Raw genomic sequence first — 24,387 nt, forward strand, 5'->3', positions numbered from 1 at the left:
CTTGAAAATACCATCAAATTAAGGTGTATCAAATCCATATCTATAGGCTTTGAGGGTATTTGGGACAAACAGGTAGAGAAGACATCTCTAAATGTTGTCTCCAGAGTATCAAGAGTCACTTGGGTAAGTGACTCCTGAATATCCTGCTGGCACATCAGTTCATTTTAAAAAGCCAATTTGAGTGCTTTATATGTACCATGAACTTAGCATTCAGTATCTCTAAGTCTCTCACCACCATTCATTGCAAAACATGAAACCCTTTTGACACAGATGAGCAAAAAGACTCAGAAAGGTTAACTGCTTAGTACACCTAACTACTTATGGCAGAGCAGGACCCAAGTCTACAATGAAGCTTGCCATGCATCAGAACCACTCACCTTCACCTCAAGCAAACATTTCCTCTTTAATTCTCACACCCCATGGGTGTCCTTGACTAACTGCCACCTGTAACTGCACTCATCTTTTGAAATCTCTCCAAAGATGGTTCTGGTAAACACAGCAGGCAGCTATACGCAACAGCAGCCATGTAAGTGGCACCAGCAATCCCCACTGCCCGCCATTATTACTAACACTTGGATGTCATCTAGTCAGCACCAACATGTTTGTTGGCCTTTACACAAACGAAACCCCATTTCCTCCAAGCTAAACAACGTCATAGTATAGTAGGCATCAAGGATGATGTGCTTATTTCTGGAGCTTCCTACCCACAAAACCCCATGTTAAGAAAACCCCTTTCCCACTTTACTATTAAAGATTCAAATAAAAATGATGCTTACTATCCAGCACTTGACATAACTGACTCTCCATCCTTAATTCTAATTCTCTAATTCATATCAGCACAATGGACAAATACGGATGGAGATATGTAAGAAATGACTAATAAAGTGAAAAATAATAGACACGAGGGCTAAAATTCATTGCAAACTCCTTTAAGCAAACATAAACATCCATGTTAAAAGCATCGCTGTATAAAAGCACATCAAGGAAATTATGAGAATTCTGATCATTTTCTGCCTTTTATTATTTCAGAAAATATTTGATGTTTCAAAATGTACATTTCAAAAATCCATACAAAACTGTAATTTGTTTTAAAACCAGACAGAAACAGTGGAAAAATGATTTTGAAAAACAGTTCACCAAAAGTAAAAAGACACCCCTCCCCCAACCCTTTTACATGAAAGCATAAATACGGCAGGTACAAATTTTCCTTGAGTTCCTTGTTGAAATTTGGTCCATATGAACAGGCTAGAGTAGAAAACAGACAATTTGTCCACATTTGCATTATCAGTTGCTCAGGGCACCAGCAGCCTTAGTTTATCCTTCAGATGTTTTTTTAAACAGAGGAACTGAAAAATGAGGTTTACAGTCTCATCACATGAACACTCAAATCTGTACCCAAGGAAACGGTGGTATTATATTTACTATCACAGCCAGAGCCTATCAGGTGAACAGGGCTATCCACCTGCGGCTGCTGCTTGGCAAAATATCCTTCCTCTCACGTGAACAAGAAGCTCTAGAATGCTTTTAGGCAGAGTGATGGTGATGTTATGGGCACCACACTAATCTTACTCCTGGACAATGACTTAAGCCCCATCATGAGAATGGTTTTTTCCTCTTCAACAGATTTTGTAAAAATAGACCTCTAAGATGATGCTACATGTTCTAAAAGAGTGCCACAGAAACCCACCCAGGATGAGAATGACAGCAACAGAAGGAAAGAGGCTATTTCTTCTGTGAGGGATGATGACTACCCCTCCCATGGGTCCCATTTCTCCCCCAGTTAGATGTTCTAAGGGACAGAAAGGCTGTGGAAAGGACCACCGGCTGGGAGAGTTATTGCACAACCCGGAAGAGCGAGAAAAACGTGGACAGGCAAGGGGCAGGGGAGAGGGTTGCTGCGACTAACACAAGGTAACACTGAATTAGGAGCTCAAACCGTTCTGCAACAGTCAGATATGTATGTGTTAGCACTTGAGACTGGGAAGTAAAAGTGAACTCCTTTATCATATAAACTTTGGGCTGAATGGGAAGCAAAATAGACCAAAAGAGGTTATGGTAAGTGTGCCTTTTAAAAAAATCTGGCGGTGGGGAAAATAATGGAGAAGCAGGGCTTGCTATGTGGGGCCAGATGGGAGTTTTCGAGGAGGGGGCTGGAAACTCTGGGCTTCCCTTAATAGGTATGCTTGTGGTTGGACCACCTCACTGCCTTCCACAGCCACCCAGCTGGGCCAGAAGAGAACTGACACAAGGGAGAAACCAAAAACAGAACACGCCACAGACCCTAATGCTGGGCAGCGGGGTTTGAAACAAATGGGGTGAAACTGTCACAATCCGTGTCCCTTTTATATGTAACTGTACTGAGGTATGGTGTCTTTGGCTGCTTGTGACAAGCAGCCATCGAGCCCTGGCAGCTGGGGGCTGGCCACGGAGTACAAGTGAAAACCACACAGCAAAGTAAGGCACTTATTCTCACACACACACACACACACACACACACACACACACACGCGCACGCGCGCGCAATCTGCTTGGGACAAAAAGTCTACAGGGGTTGCCAAGCACGAAAGGCTACGTGGAGACTGCAAATCCCAATGCTCTTCTTTATAGCTCTGCCAGTCAAGGGAACTCCATAAAAGAATGAGGCAGCTCTCACTGGGGGGAACTGGTCTTCAGCCTTTGCGAGGTGGAGCTAACACTCATGCGAGAAGTGGGGTAAAGAGTGAGAAGTTGGTAAAGTCTTCCTCACTGGGACAACCTTGGGCTGGAGAGGGATCCTATTTAGGTTTTCCAGTCATCTGACAATGACCTAATCCTCCAATAATCCCTGAAGTCCTCTCCTGAGGAAAGGAACCATAAGCTTGGAAGGCAGAGCAAGGGAGGAAGAGCACACCACTGTCTTGACTCACAAGCTTTCAGCACTCCCTCTGTTAGAGGGGAGAGCTGAGAACATCAAGAACTGAAGTTTGTGCACTTGTGCCACTGGCCCTTAGGCGGGAGAATTAGTTATGTGCAGACTTCCCTCTCTCTCATACCAGGCCTAGGAAAAGCCAACTAGGAAGGCTAAAGCATACAAAGGAAATCTAAGCCGAGGCCTTTTCTAGGCACAAAGGGAGTCGGCAACCCACTTCTGATTAAAGCATCCGTGGAAGATAAGAATTTTGTTGTGGAATCCTGGGATGAGATGCACTCTTTCACCCAACCTCTTATTAGCTGCTGAGAAAAAGGTCAAGGGGTACTGACAAAGGAGGTCCAAAGAGAGACCCCAGAAGCACACACCCACCCCAAGCTTCGGGGGTTCTTAGGGTCCCAGGGTTTCCGGTCAAGACAAGGATCTGTGAATGTGGCCAGGGCAGCAAGGTGTCTACCGGGGTTTCTTACATGTTGGGAAGTTATGCCTTGGGACATGAGCAAGTTTCTCAGCAACCATTTCCGTCTGGTGGCCCAGACACACACAGGGTTAGAACTGACTCGAAAGGGAGGACAGTAGCTCCCCTCCTGGCTCAGCCTGCTCCCCCTTCGCCCAGAACCATCCCCTACCTTCAAAAGGAGCACATGCAATTTATAAATAGTGCAGCTATCAGCGCCCGGATGGTAAAAATAACTCCCATCATCACTGCACCTCCAAGGAGGGGAGCCGGTAGCACGGATCCTTGGTCCACCAGCGCCACCTCCCTCTCCTCCCACTGTGTCTGTCGGCTTCCCCACAAATTGAAGTTAGGGCTGTCGAGAGGCCACAGTTGCTGAGGTAGGTCACGTCTTTCCTCCTGCCCTCGGTGCATGGTGCCGAACTCTCAAGCTTGGAGGTGTCTGGCGGAGCCTTCACAAATGGCTTGGCACTTTGGGGCAGGAGAAAATGCATCAAACTGAGGAAAACAGCCAAAGTGACCAAAATTAGAACAGCTAGCCCAACAAGCTCATAGGATGAAGTGGAATTATTTCAGCTCTGGCAACAGAGTCTGTGTCGACCTGCCAAAGACTTGGCTCTGCTGTGAAATAAACGTGCCAGGGAGGGTGGCGGGCGGGGTGGGGGGTGACAAAGTACCCTACAACTACCCTCTAACCACCCTCCTCCCCAAACATCCCTGAAGCCCAGGCTGGCAAGATGCCAGCCCCACTCACGGTCTCAGGGTTTTTGTTTCACATAAAATAAACCCTTAGCACACCCCTGTCCACCAGGAAGCAGAGCCTAAGTTGACTCCGGCCACTGGGCTGGTGGGACCACATCCAAGGCATGAGGTACTGGCAGCACGGAAAGCTTTGCAAGAGACAGGCACATGAAGTTGTGGTGTCTCTGGCACGCCAAGTGTCCTGGGACAGAGCAACGGAAACCTACAGGCATGAGAATGAAGGTTGCTTGATGGCAAGACTTCAGCTGCTCTGCTCAACACTACCTCTCCAGCATCTGGCACAGCGCAGGCACCTGGCACATCCCAGCATGCCATACATATCTGTTGAAGGCACAACTCAACAGTTTAACCTGGGCTCACCTGAGAGAAGCCTCCTGCATGTGAAGCCCTGCCAATGACACAGCCTGGAGAGCACCCAGGATGGGTGTTCTATAATGGGGGAGGAAGGTGGGCGTAGGAGGCTGCTGACTGAACACGCCATTTGCAGTTACCAGGCAAGGTGGGGGGCCTGAACTCAATTACAGCCTCTGTCGGGGCTGTTTGACTGAAATGGCTAAGCGATCCCGTATCAGGTCTGCTGTATTGATACCAAAACTGCCCTTTCACCAACAGTTCTGCTGTGCAGCCCAGAGAAGTGTCAGGGAAGGAGAGGGAGAAATGGGGGAAATGCATATTTTCAAAAACACTGTCTCACTTCCTAAGGGTAATCAAAAGCAACCACAGGTAGCTCTTCCCATTTCTGCAACCTTATTGTGGAGAGGGATGGAGGCCTCCAAGGGCGTTAGGAAACAAATCCCTCAGTTACTGGGAAGTTAAAATTTATCTTCGATGTAACTGACTTGGAGAAGGGGAGTTGCCTTGATGAAAAGACCCATTTCCCCCTTTTTGATCTAAATTCAGGTTTGGTTTCTGCTGTGATGTCAGGAAGATGACCAGTATACCAAATGACACTACTATTCCTGCACCTACCAAGAACCTCCCCTTCGCCTCAGCACAGAGTTCGGAGGTTCTTTTTTTTTTTTTTTTTGAGATGGAGTCTCGCTCTGTCGCCCAGGCTGGAGTGCAGTGGCCGGATCTCAGCTCACTGCAAGCTCCGCCTCCCAGGTTTACGCCATTCTCCTGCCTCAGCCTCCCGAGTAGCTGGGATTACAGGCGCCTGCCAACTCACCCGGCTAGTTTTTGTATTTTTAGTAGAGTCGGGGTTTCGCCGTATTAGCCAGGATGGTCTCGATCTCCTGACCTCGTGATCCACCCGTCTCAGCCTCCCAAAGTGCTGGGATTACAGGCTTGAGCCACCGCGCCCGGCCCTCGGAGGTTCTTAATTAGGATCTTTTTTTATTGTTGTTGTTTTAGACAGAATTTTGCTCTTGTTGCCCAGGCTGTAGTGCCATGGTAAAATCTCTGCTCACTGCAACCTCCGCTTTCTGGGTTCAAGTGATTCTCCTGCCTCAGCCTCCCGAGTAGCTGGGATTACAGGCACCTGCCACCACGCCTGGCTAATTTTTTGTATTTTTAGTAAAGATGGGGTTTCACCATGTTGGCCAGGCTGGTCTCCAGCTCCGGACCACAGATGACCTGCCCACCTCAGTCTCCCAAAGTGCTGGGATAACAGGCATAAGCCACTGCGCCCTGCCATAATTAGGACCTTTTTAAAGCTGAACGCCCCTTCTAAAAGTTCCCACAAGGCACCATAAGGACTTGGAGGCCTTGTCTTCAGGTGGAGGGGAGGGGAAAGAATCTGTGAGGGAAGCAGCCAGAAAGGCGCCTATCATCTACCCAGAGAGTGATTCTCAGTCAGTCATGGTTTCATGCAGCCTAAAATGCTGTAGTTGTGCTCAACAAACGACAATTCCAAAGAACACTCAACAAGGGCGGCCAGATGGACAGTGGTCCAAGTGACCCTCCCTGGACACCAACGGACCGGCATGGGGCTGAAGCCCTTGAGGCTTAGTGTTTCTGCAGCTAGAGATGAAGTCAAGGTAGTAAGTTTGGCCCCTGATGGGGCTGGCTGGCTCTGGAGGTGAGGACCAGCGTATCTCGGGCAGGTTTATGAACCGCTGTTTGGTTTGGTTTTGAATGCTTGTGAATGTCTAAAAAAGCAACAGCGACGGGGACTGCTGAAGAAAGGCCTAGGTCGACTCCTCTGTGGGTTCTGCCACCATTACCTTTCTGGAGGGGCCTGCCGTGCAGTTTGCTCTGCTCTTGCTCTAAGCAGTGGGAAGACATGTCTCCCCCACAGAGTGACAGCAGGCTGGCTTCCAATCCGCGGCCAGCCACTGGTAAGCGCTCAAGTCATGGGACCCAACTGAGTTCACACCATCCTTCTGGGTTGAGTTGTCATGTTCCAAAGCCAAATGCCTTGGCATTTACAACGAGCAGTGGCTGCTGTGCCTCAAGATGGTACGTGCAGAACTGGAATCATATATCTCATCAGTTAATCAGCACCAAGGAGATGATGATCCGAGAGGGCCGCTCTCTCTCCTTCTTGCCCATCCACATGAGGACCACCGAGGGCCTGCTACCAGCCCCAGCCTTCTGACTGGCAGGCCCTGGGGGACCGAAAGACAGGACTGCAATCTTAGCTCCCCTCCCATTGTAAAAATCAGACAGAAAAATGGCAAGATAAGGTGAAATTAGAAAGGAAAAAGGAAAAGCAGCAGCCATGAGGGAAGAGACAGAGCAAGCAGAAAGGTGCCAGCCACCGGGGCCTGGGGTTCTGGAAAAGCCAGCACAGGACAGGAGTGAGGACAGGAGGTGGCCTGAGGGGGAGAAAGAGAAAGATTTTTGGCTTTATTGAGAATGGTTTGTGGAAGAATAAGAGAAAGCCAAGAAGAAAGAAAGCGAAACCCCACATTGAAAGACAGGTTTCGGTCGTTTGAGACGGAGCATCACAGGCAGGGAGGAGGAGGCAGGGAGGGGCGTGGGCTCCTCACCCCCTGCTGGGCCCCCACCAAGAGGATTCCTGTTCTTAGCACTTTGGCTTTAGGGAGACTTGAGTTTCTTAGTCCGTGGGGAGGTTCCGTTCTCTGCCTTCACCACTCCATTTTCATGGTAACCTGGGAAGTGGAGAGAGACAAGGATACATGGTATTTCTGCTGCAGCTAAGGCAGGAGAGGGGAGGGTGGAGCCAGGCCAAGGAAAGGGTCCAGGCAGCCCGTCTGCTACACATGGATGCACCAAAGGGGCGCAGGGCTGCAGCCTTGCACAGCAAACAGAAGCCAGCAGATGGCTCCCAGGAGGGTCCTGTCTTCCCCAGGGCCCCGTTTGGGAGGCTTGGTCTCTGACTGCGCTTTAGCAGGAAGGGCCTCGGATGACGCACAGTAACTCAGCAACAACAGAGGCCAGCCTGCCCAAGCCCGAGGCTGGGGCTAGATACTCGCTGAAATCACTGAGATGCTGTCACTGTCTCAGTGTCCTCAGTTCCTCTCAGGCCCCTGCAAGGCATCAGCCCATTTCCAGTTCAGCAAGTACTCCTAGGAGCAGCGGCCACAGAAGGGAGGGAGACGAGAGGCTGTAGGAACAAGGCCTCGCGCGGATGCCCAACACTCTTCTGGCAGAAAAATTGTGCTCTTTCTATTGTTCAAAATACCTCCGTGCGCCTGCTCAAAGTCAGAGGTACTGGCTGCAGTCTTATGCCCCATACCACCCTGCCAGCCAGGCCTGACTCTGCGACACACCCAGCTGTGCGCGTGTCTGCTTCAAACACACATACGCCTTTGCCAACCAGGTGGCCGCCTGGAGAAAAGCAGGTGAGTCAGAAAGCAGCGCCCAGTGCAGACAGGTCCCCAGGCTGGGCAGAACGTGCAGGGTTGGCAGGGCCTGGAGACCTGCTGAAGGTGGGTGATGACTGGAGTGCATGCAGGGGCCAAAGGAGAAGTGGGTGTCCTACCCCTACCCCCCACCTAGCACTGTGTCACTGTGAGTCATTCTTGGAGACAGAGGAGGAGCCAGCAAGCTGGGAGGCAGGGGCAGGCTGAGATGTAGAGCAAAAGGGCAGGTGAGGACAGAGGCCACTGTCCGGCACTGAGAATGGGCGGCGGCAGCAGCAGCAGCTGGCTGGGGTCCAGAAGCCACCCTGAGGACACGCTTCCTGCCAGAGTTCCCCGCCCAGCCACTGCCCTGCCCCACGGTGGCCAAGGCTCCCAGCCTAGTTAGGGCCAGCCCCACCCAGTCTGTCCTTGGCCCACACCCAGCCACGTGCCAACCAGGGAGCTAGGAGCCCCAGCCCTGAGGAAGGAGTCAGGAAGGAGAAGCTGGCAGGATGGGTCTGGGGAGCACCCAAGAAGCCTGGTGCCTCGGCTCCTCCCACCCATCCCAGCCAGACTTCCCTGGCTCCTCTCTGCCAAGGGCCCTGGCACTCACCAGATTCCCTCTTGATGAGCCTGGCTGGTAGTCTGGGTGTAGCTGGGACTCTCCGCTTTGCACTCTGCTCATTCCAGTATTCCCGCCAGTGCCGCAGCTGGGAGTGGATGAAGCGCCACATGAGCCACGCCTGGGCGGCACACACCAGCAGCAGCACGCAGAGCCTACGGAGGGGCGGGGGGTGGGCTTAGGCCGGGGCTTGGGCTCACAGCCTTGTGGCTGGGTTGTGCGGGGGAGAACAAGGGCCAGGGGCCCTGCCGTTGCCATGGCTCATCAGCTCCTCTTTCACCGCCAGCCCTCCCGCATACCACCACTATCACCAGGAAGAGTGTGTGCTTCAGTCAGTCTCCGCTGCAGCACACATCACACGTGCCAGGGAGATGGGAAGGAAGTGGCGACAGACGTACGGCCAGCTCTACAATCACGCTACTCCCGTGACGAGGGAGGGGTCTATGGCTGTGTCTCTTTTGCGTACATCACACAGAACAAGACTAATATAAGCTCCACAAATACTGGTGGAATTCAAATGATCTGAATTTCTGGAAGAGTGGCTTCTCATTTAACATGTCACTTAAAAGTGGAGCAACCCTGGGCAAATCACTCTCCTGGGCCTAGGGGCTCTGGGAAATAGTGGCTTCCTCGCTGCCTTTCTCACTGGTACAGGAGGCCACTGGCCAGGGCACTGAGCACATAGTTTTAAAGCCCCCACACGCAAGAAGAAGAGAATGATATCAACTGAGACACTGAGTGTGACATCTCTATGTGCCACGAAGTGCCAGACAAATGTACGGGACTCCTATTTGAACTACAGTCTGAGCAAACGAGGACCAGGGGGTGAAGATGGTTTGGATGGAACCAGAGGCTGCTATCTCTTCTCCCTTCAGGCCTGATATCCAAAGATTTCCAAAAAAATAACAACACGTGGGAGACTAAAGGGTCTGCTGCCTCCAGACCTTCTGCAGGGGCTGCGCCAAGTTCAGGAGGCTCCTTGTGGTACTCAGGAAGCCCTGGCTTATCACCTTGGACTTCTGCTCGACTCACCTGCAAAACAAAGTGTTGAAGTTCCCTTTCTCGGGGTCAAATGCCTGGTTTTCCATGCGAGCCAGTCCAAAGCCAATGGCCAGCACGGCAAGGGTGAGGATGAAGAGGCGGGTGACCCCAAAAACAGCAGCCCAGGCACTGAACCTGCCCACAGAGGCAGAAAAGGGATGTCAGTCTTTAGCGCCCTTGAAGGAATCTTCACCCACTTCTCCAGAAGACATCCCAAGTGGGAAGAGGATTCAAGGGTGGCTGGGAAAGTGCTTGAGGGATGAGATATCTAAACTCAGATGTTCCAGAAAAAAATAACGTGAGGGCACCACCTGCAGGTAAGTGGGCAGTGTGCACCCAGGGAGGGACCCTCCAACCCTCCGGGCCTCACCGGGAACCCCTGCCCAGGCCTCTAAGCAGCCCAGCCTGCAGCAGCCCCACTTACAGTTTCTCGTTGTTTTCATCTGCAAAGTAGAAGAGTCGAGCCGTGTGGAAGAGGAACTCAGTTGAGTACTGCAGCAGCAGCAAGATCAGGCCCAGGCGGCTCAGGCTGAGGGGGAAAAAGACTAGCCTTACATTCCCTCCGAGATGCTCGTGGGGCAGAAGCCATTGCATCTTGGCTCAGGCTGTCCCCTGTGCCTGGCTGAACTCTGCTTTCCACTCCCACGTTCCCTGGCTGGCTCTGCTCCATCCTTTAGGATTCAGTTTAGCTGTCACACCTTTAAGACATTTTTCCTAATACAGACCCACTGGCTGTTCAGCTGTCCTGTCTCGGTCAGATGCCCTTGCCTGCTCCCACAGCAAACCTGGCATAGGCCCTTCACAGTACTTAGCACCTTGCACTCATCACCTTGGCTGGAACCAAGCACATAAAAGGTACTCAGAACACATTTGCTGAGCTCTGAGTATAGGAATATGAAGTGTTCCTGTTGGCTGACTTTCCATTATCCAAGTCTTCACAGCTCCGAGATACATGCAGAAGCAGGAAGTGCTCCTTCTGTGTGGTCCTGCTCGTACATTCTCCCCGGTCCTCACCACTGCTACGGTGACAGTGCAGACTGGCTTCTTAGACCCATTAGGCATGTGACACATAAGCATCCAACACAAGGGCAGAGCTGGCATCACCCCACAGCCTTCGGCCCTCAAAGACCCATCCATGAACTGATGCTGCTACAGGCCACCAGAGACAGGAGACAGAGTTCGAGAGCTCCCTCCCCGCCTGAATCTCACTAATCCAAGTCAGTCATTTGCACAGGATGCCTGCTGCAAGGACCTAGTCCAATGCACCTCGGGATTTCCAGGCACCTTGGCAGAAAGTTACACACAGTGAGCTCTGTAAGTGCCAGCTTAGAGAAAGTGTGAGGTGCTCTCTTTTACTGCATGGATAACACTCAGCAAAAGCCCAAATTATCAATGACACAGCTTATTACCATCAATAGAACTCTTTTCATAAAAGAGGCTCTCAAGAACTGACATTACAGCAACTCTTTCTGCCTCTAGATCAACCAAGAGAGACCTACTCTCCAAGTCATTATAAACCAAAGGGAAAGGAATTCCAGGGCTACGAGCTGTAGCAGTGTTTACACTGGACACTGTGAGGCAAGAGCCCAGCTTTGGGAGGCCTTCAAGCTGCAAAGCCATAGTTCAAAGGCCAACATCCATTGGAAGTCTTCCTGGCTCTCTCTGTTGAGGGTCTTCTTCTGGGTTGCAGAGTAGATGATACATACTGTGTTATGGTGCTCATCATTCTAAACTCTCCTTACCTATGTCTATAACTGTCTCTTCAGACTAAGAATGAACCACTGAAGATAAAGAATCTTCCATTACCATCTTTGTATTGTCAAGTCTTAGCATGGTGCTAGGCACACAGAGGGTGTCAACAAATGCCTGATAATTATATGATTGTGTGGACAGATGCATGGACATAAAAGGGCAAGGAACTCTGGCTGGCTCCATGGTCTCACTCACTTTAAGAGGTATGCTCCAGCTATGTGCACCAGATACAGGCAAATATACTGGAGCTGGCGGGGAATTTCCTCCTGGAAACAAGAGAAGCAGATGGTAAATTTGCTAATTCCCTAACTGAAGACTCAGGGAAGGGGGAAAAGTGCAGGGGGTTGAGAGAAGGCCAGGCTTCTCTGGGCTGCTTTAACACACAGTCCCATGTCCCACGAGTCCCACAGTCCCACTGCATCAGGCTGCTGAAATTCAAGGGCATTCAGGTCCATTCCCAAATTCCAGCAGCCTTGGGTCTAGTGTCAGAGGGCGAGGTTTGGATTGAGAAAGAAGAAACAGGGACTGGAGAAGAGGGCTCTTGGAAATAATTCAGAAGGAAACTATAAAAAGTAAAAATTAAAAAAGACTATGGAAATGGCAAAGACCTCTTCTTTGACATCTAGAAGATGAGAGTTAGGTTTCCTCCAAAGCCACAGGTCTGGTGGAAGAGGCAGGCAAGAGACTGACACTGGTGGACAACACTCATGGGGGTCTACATGGCACTTCTCCAAGAGATGACTCAGCATGTTGCTCAACCCCGAACATATTCCTATCACCACCCAACACTCCATGCTTCTGGAGGAAAGGAAGGGAGGTACCCCCGGGAATAGCAGGAAGGGAGTGGTGAATGAATGGCCTCCAAGAAGGGGGAGAAGTGAGCACTCACCTTCCGTACCTTCTGGAAGTATAGCTCAGGAAGGGCGTGCAGCCAGTAGGCCAGCTGGCATAGGTAGAAAAACTTCACCTGGAAGCTGGAGACAAGGGGGCAAGTCACAAGGGCAGGATAGAGAAAAGTGTCCCTGCAGGCGCTGGCCAAGCACGGGAGGGAAAAGCATGGGCCGAGACTCTGCCTGTGAGGAGCTGGTCCAGGAGCAAGGGAGTAAGGCCTGTGACCACCGCACCCTGAGCCTGGGACCCTGGCTTCTCCGTTGGCCTGTGCCCTTGTTCCACATACAAGACCACTAAAAGGGACACAGAAAGTCCACAGAAAGAAACAAACATGATTAAAAGAGTGCAAAGGAGGAGGAATCCTTCAGCCTTGAGGAGGGAGCTGATTACAGAGCACTGTTGATGGAGATGGGGACCAACAGATATACTGACACAACGAACGGCTCTAAGCAGCAAGGGAAGATTCTAACTCAGTCCTATGTCCTTTACTATTGTTGCTCTTAAAGATCTCAGGAAAGGCAGCCAGGTGCAGTGGCTCACGCCTGTAACCCCAGCACTTTGGGAGGCTGAGACAGGTGGATCACCTGAAGTCAGGAGTTCGAGACTAACCTGGCCAACATGGTGAGATCCCGTCTCTACTAAAAATACAAAAATTAGCTGGGCATGGTGCAACATGCCTGTAATCCCAGCTACTTGGGAGGCTGAGTCAGGAGAATCGCTTAAACCTGGGAGGCGGAGGTTGCAGTGAGCTGAGATCGTACCATTGCACTCCAGCCTGGGCAACAGGAGCAAAAGTTCATCTCAAAAAAAAAGACAAAAAGTAAAGTTCTCAGGAAAGGCAAAGGGTGGCCTCCTGAGGGAGACGGCCCCAGGTATTGCCCTTGGGGTAAACTGCCCTCTTGGCAGCACTATATGAGGCAGAGGACGCTGGCTCCGACAGAGCACCAGCCATGGCAGGCCAGAAGGGAAGACACTCTACGGATGTCAGGGGGCTGCCATTATGGAGGGAGATGTTCTGCTTCTATATCTGTCTCGTGCAGCTGAGGCACCTCCGTGATGGGAGCCAGCACAGATGGAATTTCACCTGGGGATTCTCTGGTCAAGCATGGCTGGAAGAAGTGGCTTCCAGACAAGTCTACCATCCACAATAGGCTCAGGGCATGACCTGCTCATCAGGCCAGCTGGGCCTGTGGTGTTCTGGCCACACTCAGCTGGGACAGGAAGGCAGCGGGCCCGGTCGCTCCTCCCTGGGGCTGAGTCATGAGAATACTCACGGGAGGTGCACATGCGGGTAGTCCTCCCAGAGGCTTCTTGGGTTTGTTAAGTATCCTTCCTGCAGTGGGTGAGAAGAGAGACCATTTAGAGATGTGGACACGAGACCTGCTGGGGGCCCTAGGACTGGTCCAGGGGTCAGGGATGCATCCAGCCCCCACCTGACAGAAAGAGGAAGGAAGGGGAAATGCAAAAACAGAGAACTTCTCTGTGTGGGACCCCTGGTGCTTGGCTGGTTTCTTTACTGTGGAAGAGTCATGCTGGAGTAGGAAGGGCCATGGTCTGAGGTCCAAAGACCCACATCTGAAGATGAGTCTGACAAGCGAATTAGTCTTGCTCCTCTGAGCAAGCTAATTAGTCTCCCTAAGCCACAGCTGGCTCATCTGCAAAACAAAATAAAAATATCCACCCTCACAGAGTTATTGTTGGAAATGAATGAGACAGTTTATGTGCCAGTGTCTAGTCCTGTGCCTGGCATGCAGGCGCTCAGGAAATGCCTCTATAATGAATACACAAATGAACTCTAGAATCACCACCCGCTGGAAAAATGAAAAGCCTACTTTGGCTTTTCACATCCTGCTGAATAAGAAACATGGCAGGACCCTGTAGGCCTCACCATGCAGCTGGGCTCTGACACCTACCACACCGTGTCATTACTGTCCGTTGTTTCCATTACTCTTGCAAGTCCCTTCACATTAGGGCCTTTTCTTGCCTATCTTTAGGATTCTAATATCTAGCCCAGCACCTTATATGGGGTGGGGAAGGTAACATGAAAATCCTCCCATCACAAAACATCTAAAAATGCTGGCGGCAATCTAACGAATATTCTTTTAAATACAAAGAGCTGATGAGTTCACAGTAAGAAAGGGAAACCCCCCGGGACCCAAAGGAAGAGGGAGGCTAAAAGGCAGAGCAGTAAGGTGACACTGTAGCAGCCCAGAAGGCACTTCTCATGGGCCAGGGTTTTTGTGCCCATGTGAGAACAGAAGATGGTGCCTTGGGAGGTGGACCCTGAGACCCTTGTATAAGATCAGGACCTCTGAAAGGCCGCAATCTCAGAGAGAAGAAAGACTAGAAAGTGTTTGCTGATCAACACAGGGAAATGAAGATGTCTGCTCAGCCCATACTCAAGGTGAAAACAAAATCATGCATTCTAAAAATCTGCAACCTCAGGTTCACTCTGAGTTTGTAGGTGAAATATACCACCTGTGTGATCCAAAAGCCACCAAGCTAAGAAATTAGAATTAATAGCGTTGTGGGCCAGTGATACCCTAGGGACATACCCTCATTCAAGGATGCTCAGGATTGCCACAGATAAAACCTTGCTAAAGATGAATTTATAATTTAAGATTACAAAACACAGAAAGAAAAAATCTGCCACAAGCAAGAGTCAGCTGACACTACAGGAGTGCAATAAACACCAGTTGGCTGAATGAACGAATGATGAATGCTTTGTGCAATTTCTCTCTTCTGAAGAAAGGGCTCTCATTTGTCACTCAGAGAAGGCAGAGCAGATTAGATTAGGATGACTTCATTTTAGAAATGAGAAAATGAAAACACAGATAGGCAGGATCTCCTGAAATAAGATAGTTTTGTTTTGTTTTGTTTGTTTGATACGGAGTTTTGCTCTTGTTGCCCAGGCTGGAGTGCAATGGCACGATCTCGGGTCACTGCAACCTCTGCCTTGCAGGTTCAAGTGATTCTCCTGCCTCAGCCTCCCAAGTAGCTGGGATCACAGGCACACAACACCACGCCCAGCTATTTTTTGTATTTTTAGTAGAGACGGGGTTTCACCATGTTGACCAGGCTGGTCTCGAACTCCTGACCTCAGGTGATCCGCCTGCCTCAACCTCCCACAGTGCTGTGATTACAGGCGTGCACCATCACGCCCAGCCAAGATAGTTTTTCAGTAGCACAGCTGAAATCTGAGTTGGGCCACAAAACTTCTGGTCCAATAACTTCAGGCTAGGTTGCTTCAGTAAATCAGAAAATCAACTGAGCTGGTGGCTTTGATGAGAAGGCTGAGAACCTCAAATGTTCACACTGGGATTAAAGGCAGAGGTTTTATAGTGCTCAGCATTTGGCCAACAAGGTTTAGTAAGAAGCATTCTAGGTTATTGTCTATTAGGATCTTTAGTTGTATTTTCAAGTGAGGGCTGATCCACCCACCTTTGAGTCACTAAACGCCCTGTGATCTGTCAGTATGCCTTTCAGGTAGAGTCCACAGCCCTAATTCCACAAACTTGGGCCTCCATGAGCACAATAACCTAAGTGATAGGTCCAACTGGATACATGTATACCACTGTAGTCACGGTCACCTGGATTAGAAGGAAATGATCTCACCTCGAACTTACATGGCCTCATTTCTAATCTCTTCTCACTACCACGGCCCTCCTTTCTCCTCCCTGGGTCACGCGCTGATTGAGGAATAAAAGTGGACGAGGCTCTCAGGTGGTGGCATGTGTGGCGGTCGTGACAGTTGTGAGCTCTTTCACATACACTGCTTCTATCACCCCCACCCGCCCCCTCTGTCACGCACACACGCCTGCCTTCATCAGCTCTCCTGCCCTAGGCTACCTCATTCCAGGGACATCAGAGAGGTGACAATGTCTCTTCCTAGAGGAAGCAGCAATGGACTTAGCAGGAAAAATGGTACTTCTGAAACTGAGGTGGGAGAGAAAGTTTTGCCAAAACAAGACTCGCCAAGAAAAGCAGCACTGAGAGCAATGTAAAGCCCAGACAATCTCATGATTTTAAACAGGAACGCTCCTTGGCTTGCCCTCTTACTCAGAAACAAAGAGGTCAGAACTTTGAAGCCAACAAGCAAAGAAACTCCCCAGAAAAATGTTGCCTGCTTGTGAATGTCCAGTCCACTGGGACTGGAGGAGGAAAGGGGTGGAGGGAAGAGAGCAGGGGGAGCCAGAGGAAAAATGACTCACTGCTCTGAAAACAGCCTTTTCCAGACCTCTGTCCAGGCAGCTGTCTGAGGGAGGACTGAGGCTGGGGCACCCTCTGAGCTCAGGCACGCAAAGCACCTGAGTCCACAGGGGGCTGAGGGTGACCCAGCAAGCACCTGAAACCCACCCCAGATGGCATCCACTGACAGGCCCCGGCAGATGGTTTGGAGAAGCTTTTGAAATCCTTTGTTGTCTCTTGATTCTAAAAATCCACCCACGAGCTAAGCAAGGCCTCAACAAGGTGGAGAGATCCCTCCTGTTTCCCCAGCAGCCTTCCTTTTGGTGTGTGAACAAACACAACCACGAAGAACAGCGTAATTCAGACACAGCACAGGCAAGTGCTACATAAATTCAGACATACCTTATATTATTTGACCATCAGAACAACCATGCACTAAAAATCTGCCCTAAAGCAACTAGTCTGTTAGTAGAAACCGGTCCTGGTACAAACACCAGCGTTAAGGACATTCCCTCTACTTGGTTCTAAAATCTACGGTGGATTTTAGGTTCTAAAATATGAAGTCAGATGTGGCAAGGAAGTCAGACAGGGAAGACCAAACGCCCACCCATCCTGCTTTCTCCAGTGGAATGTTCTTTTCTTTTTCCCTGAACAATGAGTAGTCGATCAAAGGTAGATTAAAAGTTGGAGGCTGACATTCCCATAAAATGACTGGTGGTCCAGCCACACTCCCACTGCTCTCCTTCTATATATGCAGAGAGAAATGTCTCAGTCAAACACCAAAATAATACTGGTATTTCTGGTGGGAGGAATTTGCTTTTTGGAACTTCTCTATGTTGTTTGCTTTTTTAAAAATAATCATTTACGATATTTATTAAAACAACCAATTCATTACTTAAAAAATGTTGAAGGCTGGAGAGAGAAGATGCATTTGCAGTTTACCCACTCATTCTACAGCCAACATTTAGTGGGCACTTAGTATGCGCCAGGCACCATACCAGGGATACAGCAGTGAGCACGGTGCCTGCTAGCAGGCAGCTCAGAATCTAGTGGGAGAAACAGACAGAGAATACACCAACAAGAAAAGCACCAGCAACAGGCACAGTACAGAAAATGCCAATTGGTGGGGGATTCTCTGAGGAGATGGTATCTGGGAAGAGACTTGGATGGCAAGAAGGAGTTGGCCATGGGATGGCAGAGGACGAAGCCCTTGAGCAGAGAAACCACCAGCGCAAAGCCCAGGATGCAGAACAGCCAGGACAAACGTGGGGTTGTGGCCAGTGAGATGAGACCAGCAGGATCAGCAGGACCCAGATCACATGAGTGGGGAGGAAAAACGATTTCACTGCAAGTGTGATGGGGGCTTTTAAGCATGGGAATGTATGGTTTTATTTCTGTTTTAAAAGATCCATCTGGTTGAGCAGAAAATGGATTGGGGTGGGAGGGTACAAGAGTGGAAACAGTCTCCTAGAAAAAAAGATATTCAGTGTCTAGGCAAGAGAAGATGGTGGCTTGGACTACACAGATCAAGGTGTCTCAACCTTGGCACTATGGCTAGATAATTCTTGGTTGTGGAGGCTGTCCTGTGCATTAAAGACTGTATCATAGCATCCCTGGCCTCCACCCACTAGATACCAGTAGCATATGGCCAAATGTCTCCTATAGGCCCAAATCTCCCCTGGTCAAGGGTCACTAGACTAGGGGTGGTGGTGCAGGCAGAGAGCGGCAGACAGTTTCAATGGGTTTGGGAGGTACAGCTGGCAGGACCTGCAGATGAAATGACTGTGGAAAGTGAGAGAAAGAAGAGTCATGAAAAAATTTGCATCATAACAGAAAAATATGATTTTTTTAAAAAACAAGCTGTTTTTACGTCTTTTACAGAACTACTTCTCTTCTTTTTCAATCACTTTCCTTCCAGGAAGCACGGTTCCGACGGAGGGGGGCAAGGAGTCAAATGCTGTCAGGAGGAGTTGGGGGTCACTGGAGCTTTCTGTGGTCCCCTGGTCTCTGTGCCTATTGAATATGTTGAGTGGGGAACTGGCTCTCCCCAGAATAAAAGACTGTTAGGTGCCTCCCCAAGAAAAGCCTATGTGCTCTCAAACTAATTAGCATCATGTTCAAATCCTTGAAGAACTGCAAGAGGCAAAGACAGAGCTGCTGAGCATTTCACACCCTGGAAGGCATGCTAAGCAACTTGGCTCTAGCCTCCAAATCTGGTCACCACGTGTCACAGCTGCGGTGGAATGTCTGGGGGTGAAGTTGAAAGGGTAAAAGTGACTCAGAGATGAGGCAATCCTTCTCCTGAACAGCGGTTAAGCATCTTTGGTATCTTGAGGCTGTTCTGCTTCAAAGCAGCTTAGGCCTCCGGTGGGGGGGCGGGCACGGACGGAACGTCAAGGGACTAGGTGTGGTCTGAAACCTGGAAGTCTAGGCACTTACGTGCACAGCATGACAGCAGGGATGCACTGTTTACACAGGGTCAATCTGCCCCTGGGACTGTGACAGAGTAGCCTTGCTTGAGAGGACAGAAGTCTTGGGCCTCTCATTTAAAATTCCTAGCGTTCTGCTTAGGAAAGCTGTTCTACGATGAAATGATAACAGGAATAAAAACAATGTACAAAAGGACATGTTGACTCTGGCTTTGAGAATAGGAATTCAACATTCAGCTCTAGAGACAGAGTTCCTTGTGATGGAAGGGCCCATCACTGTCACTGAAAGAGGAGGAAGAAAGGGAGGGATCTGTGGAAGGCCAGGAAGGCAATCTTAAAGAGGTCACAGGGTTGCTGAATTTTCCAAGACCCAGGCATGGATTCCTCAGGGGCCAGGTTACAGAAAGGTGGAGCTCCAGGTGATGGTGGGTACTAACTCAACACTTCCTAGCAGGACAGGCAAGGTCTTGTTACAGCAAACTCCAAAGGACCATCCGCATTCCTTTCTATGAGGGAATTTTGCTGTATCAAAGGTTGCTTGAAATAAGAGTCCGTTTACGTAGAAAGGAGGGGAAATTGTCTGGTCCTGCAGGCATCTGTTGCAACGGCATTGACTCTCACAGGATTTGATGAGCTGAGAGAGTGAGGCTGGCCTCGTTTATAGAAGGCCAAGGTAGTAAAACAGAGAGTAAGCTGGGTTTGGAACTCTACGTCCAAGTCCAAACTATCCTTGCTGCTTCAAAACCACAGACCCAAAGGCATACTGCAAAATTTGAGCTTGGAACTCTTCAATCTGTAACACGGGTATCAGAATGAACATCAAACATATCTTATGGGACCGTGTTTGTAGAAGGGCCTTGTAAAACAATACAGTGTTAATGTAGGTACACGGTATCATTACTGCAGTATTGCATAATGATTATAATAAGTGGTGACTGTTGGCCAAGATGACTCTCTCCAGCTATAAAATGGCATCTCTCTGCAATACCATGAGAATGCAAACATAGTTTCATTTCTAAGAAGCTAAGAAGGTTCTAAGAAACTTGTTCCCCTTAACAGAAAAAGAAAAAGAGCAAGGTGTCCTCTGCAGTCATTTGATTAGCAATCCCAGAGCCGGAAGTGCCCCTTGGTCTGAGCTCTCCCACTTCAGCCGTCCTGAGAATGGCTCACCGTCACCACCACGTAGAAGCACCAAATCACCGAGGTGAAATGAAAGACGACCAGCTGTCCAGATTCATTGAACTTGCTGTGTTTGACCTTGGAGAGATGAAGCCGTTTGCTGATTTTCTAAAGAATAAAGAAAACCCCTCATATTAATACACAAATGTATCGATACTGGGCAGGTTTCAAACTCCTGTTTTCTCCCCACAAAAGGGCTGAACATCCTTAGAAGTTTGCAGCTGGCCATAATCCAAGGTATTTGGTGTAAGCCTACTGTGTGCATACAGTGCTTGGTCTAAGGCAAGCATTTTGAGGAAGTGGCAAGATGAATGCCTCTAGCTTACATGTAAAGAAAATATCCCCAATTACTCCATGTGCCACAGACCCATAAGGAGATCATCTCCAGACAGCTTTCTTTCTGGGTAATAAATACTGCTGTTCCATGTGCTGATTAAAGGAGGCTGTGAGAGGGAACAGAACTCAAAGTGTGGTGAAGGAAGCCCAGGCAACAGACCCAACCAGCGTAAGCAAGTTGGAGGATGAATGGGTGCGGAGCTGCAGTTTCCTCCAAGGCCAGGTCCTCCACCCCAAGGCACCTCCCCAGCTTCTGATCTCAGAATCCAGACATGTCACTTACATCTAAAATGTACTCCTGAACCACAGCGTGCAAGATGATGGTGATGAAGATGTAGAACAAGATTGTGACCAGGTCCTTAGGGCCATAGTGGTAGTGCACGGTCTCACTGTCTGTGGAGGTAATAAAAGTCCCATCAGCATCCCTGGGGGAAGGAAATACTCTGGGACCCCCAAACTGAAATGAGATGGGAAGCAAAATGTGCCATCAAATGGTACCCATTTGCTGTAGCCCCAGACTCAGAAGAAGGTTTCTGGTTTCTGCCCCAGATTCCTACCCACCCGCTGGTCTTAGCCCTTGGAAGCACCAACGACGGTGACTAAGGAGAACCAAGTGCATGGCTGTATTGTCGTAACAGTATCTCCCGAGTCAGTGCAGCAGAGCACAGCGGTTAGGAGCCAGGGTTGGAGACCACCGATCCCCATCACTGGCTCTATCACTCCCTAACTGTGTGACTGTGGATAATGGACTAACTTCTTTGAGCCTCAATTTCCTCTCCTGTAAAATGGGACTGTAGTTACGCTTTCTCAAGAAAGTACCGCATAAGGGCTGAAGGTGGACTCAGAAGCTGGACTCCTCAGTTTGTACCACAGCTCTGTCCTATGTGACCCAGGGCTATCTATCTCCATGTGTGACTTTTCTGTACCTCAGTTTTCTCATCTGAAAAATGAGGACAACATTTCCTGCATAGTAGGTTTATTATGAGAACTAAATGAATAAATGCGAAGTGCTTAGAACAGTGTCTGGCACAAAGTAAGTGCTATATACATACTTGCTATTATTTTTGTTGTTGGGCTATGGTAAGGATCAAATGAGGTAATTTGCTTACAACAATTTACAGTAAGTCTGTTTAAATGGTAGCTTATTAAAATACAATTTAATAGTAATCAATGAGACAGCATCCCAGGTAGAGCAATCTTGTGAAACTCTGCCGTTGCAGCCTGTGGACAGGGGAGAATCTGCATGCTTGCTCCAGTCAGTGGGCAGCAGGCTGCGGGGCTGTGAGCCTGGTGGCCGTGTGCCTGGGTTTGGTCTGCTCTCTGCAACCCCCACCTCCACCAGGCAAATGGCTGCTTTCCAGCTGTGCTGCATTCGCTCTGAGTCACACACACATGAGTCATCTCGCTGCTGAGATGCATTTACCAGAAGGTAGCCAGGCTCAGTTTGTTTCAGGGTGGCCAGGGAGCAAAGTCAAGCTGACTGGGTCACTCTGGGAGTCCACCCTAATCTCAGCCACCCTGGACTGAGGGAATGTAACGGTGGGCAGTGGTGAGGGGGTGGGAGGAGGTGGCGAGGACAGAGAGAGCATGATCTTTGAAATCAGACAAACTTTCCTTTTTCCTCTCCCTCTTCCTTTCCACAAAGACCTCTTCTGTGAGAGGCACTGGGCTAACTGTTGAAACATGGAGATAAAAGACACCACCCCTGGTTGGAAAACATACAGTGCAGCAGGGAGACTAACAGACAGATGTACAATTACACTTCAGACAGGCAGCACTCCCAAGAGGCACACACAGTGAGCCACAGCAGGCGAAGGCCCCACTCTGGCTAGGGTGAAGGTGGTGGGTAAACTGTTCACTGGTCAGGGTGAACAGGACAACATCGGAACTTGGGGACCGGCAGGGGAGGCCGTTGCGGGGGCGGAGGGCATCCTAGCCAGAGAAAGCCACATCCACAAAGAATGAAGGGACTGTGGCTGGAGTGCTGGGGGCAGAGGAGAGGTCACCATGGTGAGTGGCAGGCTGCTGTGCATGGCCTTGTATGCCATGTGAAAGGGTGTGGACTTTATCCTGAAGGCAACGTGGAAACATCGAAGAATTCAAACAGGAAAATGATGACATTTGCGTTCTGGAACATTTACTCTGGCAGCAGTGAACATGCCCAGAGGTAAGGACACCAGTTAGAAAGCTGTTCCTGTGATCCAGTTTAGAAGCCACAGGGCATGAATCAAGGCAGGAGAAGAGAAAGGAAGGGAGAAGGAGGGCTGTCAGTGAGAGAGAGCTGATGAACCTACGCCACTGAGGACTGAAGGGCTGGGATCCAGGACGGGGAGTCAGGCACTGAAGACCCAAGGAGAAGACATGAAGATGAGGGAGAGGAGACTCATGGCCCTGCCTCTCTGCTCTACCACGTGTGATGCCAGGATTACATTTTCCTTGCCTTCTTCATAAAGAGATCGATTAGGTGGCTGCATATTTTGAAATTATAAAATAACTAAACACAGTTTCATCATCAAGATCATCCTTATTAGGTAAAATGGGATTTATACTCAACCAAACAAGCACAGTCCAAAAATCAGTGAAACAGTACCTGACAAGACTTTAGATTAGCCATTTTAAAGCCCTTTAAGAGGGTCACCTGCTATTCTTGATCCCAAATAGTAGGGTTCCAAAGAGATGTGACCATAGTCTGAAATCCCTGTTGAAACTAGAATGAATGTAGAAATAAACACAGACTCGTGTTCCTTTGCTGTTGAGAGCTGCACACACGTATCCTCATTGGCTGACAAACCATGCACAGGGCTCCGTGCTGGGTGCTGGGAGATGGCAGTGAGCAAGGTGGGCACAGCCCCTGCCCTCTTGGAGCTTAGCGGGTACACACCAAATCCTCGTACACTTAAACACCAGCAGCCAAAGAACTGTAACTCAACAACAAAAACCAAACAACCTGATTCTAAAAGGGACAAAGTTCTTGAAGAGACATTTCTCCAAAGAAGAAATACAAATGGCCAATAAAGACATGAAAGATACTCAACACCACTCATGAGGGCAATGCAAATCAAAACGACAACAAGGTTATCTCCTCACACCCATTAGGATGGCTACAATGAAGAAAAATAAATAAATAAAATAAAATAAAATAAAATAAAAAACAGAAAACAACAAGTATTGGTGAGGATGTGGAGAAATTGGAAACTTTGTACATTTTGGTGGGAGTGTAAAATGGTACAGCCACTGCAGAAAACAGTATAGTGATTCTTCAGAAAGTTAACAATACAATTACCACATATTTCAGCAATTCCACTTCTGGGTGGTAGGGTAATTGAAGGTCAGATTTCAGTAAAATATTTGTACATCCATGTCCATAACAGCACTATTCACAATAGCCACAAAGATGGAAGCGACGCAGGTGTCCATGGATTGACAAATGAATAAACAACATGTGCTGTACATATACAGTGGAAGATGATTCAGCCTTTAAAAAAAAGGAAATTCTGACACGTGCTGCAACATGGATGGACCTCGAGGACAGCAGACTAAGTTAAATAAGTCAATCACAAAAGGACAAATACTGTATGATTCCATTCATATATGAGTTACCTAGACTAGTCAAATTTAGAGACAGAAAGCAGAATGGTGGTTACCACGGGCTGGGAGTGGGAGGAACAGGAAGTGCTATTTCATGGGTACGGGGTTTGTTTTGCAAGACGAAAAGAGTTCTGAAGATTGGTTGTACAATAACATGAATGTACTTAACAGTACTGAACTGTACACTTAGAAATGGTTAAGACGGTAAGTTTTACGTTATGTGTATTTTACAATTTAAAAAACAGTAACAGCCGCATGTAGGTGTGTCAATGCTCTGAAAAAACCCGCATGCAGGTGTGTCAATGCTCTGAAGTGGACTGAAGGCTGGGGGTGTGGAGCAGAAGGTTGGAGACCTGCAGAGGTGGGAGATCAGGAAGGACCCCTTAGAGGTCAGGGCAAGACATGTGGACTGTACCCTAAAGGAATGAAAACTACTGGAGGAGTTTAGTCATATGTTCATACAGAAATCTCTTCCTGCCACAGGG

At 49.0% G+C, this 24,387-nt stretch overlaps 1 protein-coding gene across 2 annotated transcripts in view; it reads right to left on the reverse strand.

The window, feature by feature from the left end:
- Positions 1 to 997: 997 nt before the first annotated feature.
- The window catches only part of TRAM2 (translocation associated membrane protein 2), a 79,326-nt gene continuing 55,936 nt past the window's right edge, over positions 998 to 24,387 (reverse strand). Inside the window, exons 3-11 of one of the 2 annotated variants that reach the window (XM_073006062.1) lie at positions 20,598 to 20,707; positions 19,970 to 20,086; positions 13,457 to 13,515; positions 12,181 to 12,265; positions 11,487 to 11,557; positions 9,964 to 10,068; positions 9,531 to 9,674; positions 8,490 to 8,586; positions 998 to 7,183 (exon numbers count right to left, since the gene is read on the reverse strand). In XM_073006062.1, coding sequence (XP_072862163.1) covers positions 7,160 to 7,183; positions 8,490 to 8,586; positions 9,531 to 9,674; positions 9,964 to 10,068; positions 11,487 to 11,557; positions 12,181 to 12,265; positions 13,457 to 13,515; positions 19,970 to 20,086; positions 20,598 to 20,707 — 812 coding nt within the window. In that variant the 3' untranslated portion in view covers positions 998 to 7,159. Of the gene's footprint in view, positions 7,184 to 8,489; positions 8,654 to 9,530; positions 9,675 to 9,963; positions 10,069 to 11,486; positions 11,558 to 12,180; positions 12,266 to 13,456; positions 13,516 to 19,969; positions 20,087 to 20,597; positions 20,708 to 24,387 lie in introns of both variants that reach the window. The other variant, XM_007972256.3, reaches the window with a different exon arrangement.

This window comes from Chlorocebus sabaeus, chromosome 17 (assembly GCF_047675955.1).
Source record: "Chlorocebus sabaeus isolate Y175 chromosome 17, mChlSab1.0.hap1, whole genome shotgun sequence".
Classification (NCBI taxonomy): Eukaryota; Metazoa; Chordata; class Mammalia; order Primates; family Cercopithecidae; genus Chlorocebus; species Chlorocebus sabaeus.